The following is a 6,442-nucleotide window of genomic DNA, read 5'->3' as shown; positions in this document are numbered from 1 at the left end:
TTTCTAGTGAGAGAAACAACACAATAATATTAATATTCTAGAGAGAGAAACCACCACCGGACGAACATCACACCTATCTCTTTATCTTCTAATTTGGACCGTACACATTCACGTTTCTCGATGTAGTTCGTCGTCGTCATCGTTATGACGGAGTAGTAGATTTGGATTTCATTAATTTGCACCATATCTAATCTCATCTTATTACTTTTACAGTAACACTTACTTTTGCTAGTCTCTACTAATCCAATCCTAGTTAGTCATTAGCTATTATTATTATTATTATTATTATTACTACCTAATAATGTGTAATTGATGAATAATCGATGAAGAAATTAAACTGGTTTAAGCAAATTTCCAACAATGGGAAGCTGGAGAGGCGATTATCACTCGGTGAGTACCGTAGAGCGGTTTCCTGGTCTAAGTATTTGGTATCGTCCGGAGGCGAGATTAAGGGGAAAGGATCAGGAGGTGAAGTTGAAGGCGAATCCGAATCCGAATGGAGTGCTGACATGTCACAACTTTTTATTGGGAACAAATTTGCCACCGGGAGGCACAGTCGGGTTTACCGAGGGGTTTATAAGCAGCAGGATGTCGCGATTAAGCTCGTTAGCCAGCCCGAGGAAGATAGGGACTTGGCTTTGATGCTGGAGAATCAATTCACTTCGGAAGTCGTCTTGCTGTTTCGGCTTCAGCATCCGAATATTATCAATGTAAGTGTTCATAGCTAGCTGCAATTGTTGGTGAAAGGCTATAGGCATAAGTATAGTTGGCTAGATTTCTAATTATGTCACACCTAAAGGTTTAAGTTTAGTTTTTATGGCACTGCTTTGAAGGCTTCAAATGTTAGGTGATGATTGTAGTGTTTAAGCATGAGGATGAAAGTAACATGAGTTTTCAAGGCAAAGGGACCACTTTACCTTTTTTTATACCTTTGTATATGAAATTAGTTATCATCTTATGTGCATGTATAAAGTGGGCTGCATTTTCACTTTCAGGTCATGTGATGTGCTTCAAATGAATCTGTTACAGTTATTTAAAAGCCTCGATTTTTCGATTGAAGATGAATACTTACTTGGGTTAAAAATAGTAGGAATGAGTTATATGTTATTTAGTTTGATTAGTATTTAATTAATAATATCAACGACTCTAGATCCGTTTGCTTGATTACCTTAATCGCTGTTGCGTGAATTCTTTAGCAGCTTAATTAGTTTATTACCATATGAGTCGAATGTAATATTTCATGTTGTAAAGTAATATACTTATAAATGTGGTTAAAGAATGTTATAATAATCAATAACTGGCTGTATATGTTATGTTAAAGATCATATTTTGGTTTCAATGCAGTTAGTTGCTGCTTGTAAAAAACCTCCTGTATTTTGTATAATCACTGAATATTTGGCGGGTGGGTCCCTTAGGGCATATCTTCATCAGCAGGAGCCATATTCAGTGCCACCCAACCTAGTTTTGAAGCTGGCACTTGATATTGCATGGGGAATGCAATATCTTCATTCACAAGGCATACTTCACCGGGATCTAAAATCTGAAAATCTGCTGCTCGGTGAAAATATGAGTGTAAAAGTAGCCGATTTTGGCATCTCGTGTTTAGAATCGCAATGCGGTAGTGCGAAAGGGTTTACTGGTACTTATCGTTGGATGGCACCCGAAATGATTAGAGAAAAGAAACACACAAAGAAGATTGATGTTTACAGTTTTGCCATTGTTCTTTGGGAGCTTTTAACTGCTTTGACACCTTTTGATGACATGACTCCAGAACAAGCTGCATTTGCCGTCTGTCAGAAGGTATTTTTCTTTAAGGACGCTGATATTGGTACACACCAACTTCAGATCTTCAGACACTACTGATGTCTATACGAGTTGTATGGGGCAGCAAGTTCGACTCGTATTGATGTCGGCGGTGTCAAATTGTGTTGGACAAAAAAGACAACGATAGAGTTAGATTATGAAAATATGGTTATAAAATGTTAACCTGGTCGGTTGAAATCATTGATATCTTGCTATAAGATTCACCACCTGACGTTAGATAGTTACTGTCGTGACTCGACTTCACTAACTAGCTTTTGATTAAAATTGATAATATGTGATGCAATGAATCAGAGGAAATGAGAATTGAAACAAAATGAAGGAAACATATAGTCCTACATAAAATAGGTTTTGGAGGAATATTATGTCGTATCAAATAATTGGTGGAATTCTGTGTAGTGGTAAGTAATTGGTTGAATCTGGCACGCTTATTGAACAAAAGCTTGACTTGCACGTAAAACTAGTCATTCATACGTGTCGTATTAGGCCAATGACTCGTATGAGTATCCTGGTGTACAAGTTGTATGGGTCTACACAACTCGTATCAATACCAGATTTGACTGATGTGACTGGCTCTGCAGCCTTGTCTGGAAAGTTGGATTGATATGAGTCGTATAGGGTTATACGACTCGTATCAATGACAGCCAACTGGTGTTATTCGGAGGTGATGTACGAATATAACCCCCCTTGTTAAATCATATTGGTATTTTTCATATTGATGTTAGATGCATTTGTGTAATTCTGTTTATATGCATGCTTGCAGAATGCTAGACCTCCGTTACCTGATTCATGTCCAATGGCGTTCCGCCACCTCATCACCCGGTGTTGGTCAAGCAAACCAGAAAAACGACCTGGGTTTGATGAGATTGTGCGGATTCTGGAGAGATATGCGGCTTGTGTGGAGGAAAATCCTGATTTCTTAACAACATATGAACCGTGTAATGGCAGTTCATTCGGTTGTGACCGTGGATGTTTCGGTCCCTGTAGACCTGCTTTTGGGAATTAATCATGGATTATGCCAAATGTGAGTGTGATCTGATTGTTCCTTCATTATCAGGTAGTGAACTGAGCAATTATGGATTATTATGATATTGTAAGTCTGATTACAAATATTGGAGTTGTTATTGGTAACTTTGACTAATTTGCCTGAGATTTAGAAATTAAAAATATTATTTTGCTTTCGGATCTCTATATTTTTGCATGTTCATGTTGTTAGCCTTTTAAACCCAGTTTTGATATAGATGCAATTATGGCCAAAATAAATTGTTCAAACGGAGATAATTAGCAGCTTTTAGTTCATACTTCATACTTGTTTAGGTGTGATAGTAAAGCATAATTGGAGTCAACTAGAAAACATAACTAATCTGTCACCTAATTTAGCCTTTAGGTTCAAGTAGATAAAATATGTATTTAATTTTAAGTTAACCCCCCAAACCCGAGTGGTTCGATGAAAATAGTCAGCTAATTTGGGTAAAATGTGGTCGGTTTCGTGTAATTATTCAACTTTTGGTTATGATGTATTGTTTTATTAGTGGTTAACTTAGAAATTAAATCTTGGTTAACTTAAACTAAATCTTGTTAATTTGATGACATCTTTACCTTATAATGTAGATAAAAGTAGACACGTTTATTTCGTTTTTGGTGACGTACAACATGGTTTTCGGCTTTCATATTCTTAAATTTTGGTTGTCAATTATGGTTCCTGTCCCGTTGTACAATTTTTTGTCCCCTCCAGTCAATTAAAGATTGCCTCGAGTTCTTGTTCTTTTTGAACCAGTCGATATTGGCTGAATGCTAGGGATGTCAATTAACAAACATTGTTGGTATACATGATTGTAAAACCAAGTTTTATGTCTGTCTATCGGGTATCACGAACACCTGATAGTTTGTTTAAAAGTGTCTGTTGGGATTCATAAATATATTTCTTACTCTTTTTAGTTTTTATATGGAAAAACTAAAAATTAATGAATTGGTAGTTTATTGATGTATTCGGCTACCCGAAACAGAAGAATACAAATATGAAACGTTTAGGGGTAAATGGGCATGCAAGGTTCGTTTAATCGAGCCGGATATTAACTAATATAATACCTATTAAGGTTTTTAAAAATAATCCCATTCCTAATTCCATACCCAAATACCTGTTTCATTATATGTTTTGAATATTTCGAGTTTCGAGCTCATCCTTTGAATTTAGTTAAATTAAATTAAATTTGCCTTCACTAGATAGGTGAAATGATGATCCAACATTTATGAGTTTGTGATATTTTTATTATAGACAAATGACTGCTATCATTTTATTATTATAAAATGGAATGACGAATAAATAAACACAAGCACATAAACCTTTCGATGTAGCCACATCTTTACGGACAGCGTTGGCCATCGCCATCACGTCACCACCTCGAACCCACACCATCTATTCTCAGTTCTTTCTCTTCCGAGGGTTTAGGTTATTAAAATTAAACACTAGAGATTCATGTATGATATATATATATATATATATGTATAATTTTATACCATGATCATACAGGTATATCTTAAAAATGCTAATTTCGTTATTTTCTTCTACCTTTATGATCTATCAATTATTAGTTGATTGATTTACTTCAATCGATGTATTTCTTGGACATCATTGGACACATACTAAAGTTATACTTAACATCTATATATAACACCTTCTTCATGTTTATATTGTCGTTAAAATAACAATTGCATTTAACGTCTATGACCCAGGAGGCCAGGAGTGTGCAAGAGTCCATCGGCTTATGATCAAGTCGATCGAGATCGGCTTGATAAAATGTTGAACCAAGTCGAGATTAAAGGAGCTCGAGCCTTTATTAGAGCTCATTAATAAATGAACCGTTGTCCGGGCTTGATTAGCCTTGTGAAACCTAAATGAATAAGTTACAACACAATAATCATTTCTTCGTTTAATAAAAATGTTATTACATTTATTAAAACCAATTACATATTTATACATGATATACAAACCAGGCCGAGCCAAAATTTAGGTTTAAAAACTATTACTAGGCAAGCTTGAGTTTTAGATATAGAACTCTAAACGAGTTGTGCTTCAGCTCGACTGGTTTACACCCTTAATGATCATTAATGACCATCTATGCCCTACCACGAGATATGCTAAGTTATTTGGCCTCAAATTATATAAATGGTATTAATTACTCGCAAGCCAAGTCCGAGTTGTTTTATATAGAACCAAGAAAGGAGTCGAGCTAAAGTTAAACAATGAGCTTGAATCGGTTACACCTTAATGGTCATGTATGTACTACATGAGACATTTTAAGTTACTTGGGCTTATGTTGGAATATTTTTTGTTTGTAGAAGAAGTGACACACATAGATAAGATAAAATTTACATATCTGTGCTTCTAATTCAATATATCATATTCCCTTTTTAAGGTGATATAGCCATATAGGTAACATTGTTTTGAATGAAATACCTATTAGGGCGGTGGAAATGTCCATACCATCTTTCACGCTCTCTTTTCTTCACGTCAGTACTACCTCATTCCATCTCTAACCATCTTTCACCCTAATTCATCTTTCAATTAGTAATAAAAGTAAATTAACTAAACTTTTTCAAATAAAAACAAAACACTTAAAAATAAAAATAAAAAGTAAAAACTAAATTAAAATTTATTTTAAAAAATTAAATTTCATTAATATAAATTAATATGACTTTGTGTATATTAAAAATCAATTTGGGCCTTAAAACATCTCAAGTATCAATTGGGCTATTTACTTAAAATCAATCTGGGCCATTAATCAATTTATGTAGACCCCCTAGTAATCTTGATTTTTCGTTAATTCATTATTATTAGCATTTAAATGTCTCGGGGTCTTCAGCGTGGCTGCTCCAATCGGGGAGTTTTTTTATCGGCACCGAACCACCCGAGGTGGCGTTCTCGGTGGGTCCGAGCCCACCCCGAACGCACTCATCCACCCTTATACTTATTTTAGACAGGTGATGATAAGATGAGATGGATTTATAAACATTAGTTAGCATTGGAACATATCTGATTTACCGTTTTTTTAATGGCCAACAAGCAGAGAATTGCCCAAGTACTTTGTACGGGGTGACCGAATGGCAAAAGGCCACCGTCAGCTGGCCCAACCCAGCCGTACGGAACCCTTAAACACCTCCTACTCTCCTAGTTATCTCCAGTTCCTGGGAAAACTCACTCGGCCGAATGCCCACTGGTAGTAAAACCCGGACGTTCTCCGGATCAAACTGGAGATCACAAAGATCTCAAATTTTCCTTCATTAAGTCACCCATATCCTCCCCAAAGTGTTGTCTATGGGGATTGAACATGGGTATCTACTGAGAAACCCAAACTTCGTACCACTACACTACATTGGAAAAGACTAATTTACCTATTTGATTGAAAATAGATAGGGATGCAAGTAGAGGTGCACAAAAAAACCCTTACCTAAAACCGGACCCCAAAAAGACACCCAGAATTGGTATTTTTATACCCGAAACCAAAACCGATTCTGCCCGTAAGGTATGGATAGGGTATGCACTTGAGCTTAATACCCGTACCCGGATACCAATTTTTTAGTACCCAATATAATACATGAATTTTTAGCGTATATTTTTTTA

General features: G+C 35.8%; 1 protein-coding gene across 2 annotated transcripts; it reads left to right on the top strand.

Moving 5' to 3' along the window:
* The first annotated feature begins 305 nt into the window (after window positions 1–305).
* On the top strand, window positions 306–2,962 carry LOC143619587 (serine/threonine/tyrosine-protein kinase HT1-like). 2 transcript variants are annotated; one of them, XM_077091477.1, is made up of 3 exons: window positions 306–710; window positions 1,345–1,800; window positions 2,585–2,962. In XM_077091477.1, exons 1-3 carry the CDS (start codon window positions 324–326, stop codon window positions 2,825–2,827), a joined length of 1,086 nt encoding a protein of 361 aa, XP_076947592.1. In that variant the 5' UTR covers window positions 306–323; the 3' UTR covers window positions 2,828–2,962. The 2 variants fall into 2 exon arrangements, with proteins under 2 accessions (XP_076947592.1, XP_076947593.1); XM_077091478.1 differs by having other exon boundaries at window positions 474–714; window positions 1,349–1,800.
* Window positions 2,963–6,442: the final 3,480 nt, after the last annotated feature.

Source organism: Bidens hawaiensis, unplaced genomic scaffold (assembly GCF_021521415.1).
Source record: "Bidens hawaiensis isolate Kalapana, Puna unplaced genomic scaffold, B.hawaiensis_p1.1 tig00002477_1, whole genome shotgun sequence".
Taxonomy (NCBI): domain Eukaryota; kingdom Viridiplantae; phylum Streptophyta; class Magnoliopsida; order Asterales; family Asteraceae; genus Bidens; species Bidens hawaiensis.
The sequence above is the reverse complement of the archived record's forward strand: the minus strand, read 5'-3'. Positions and strand labels throughout refer to the sequence as shown.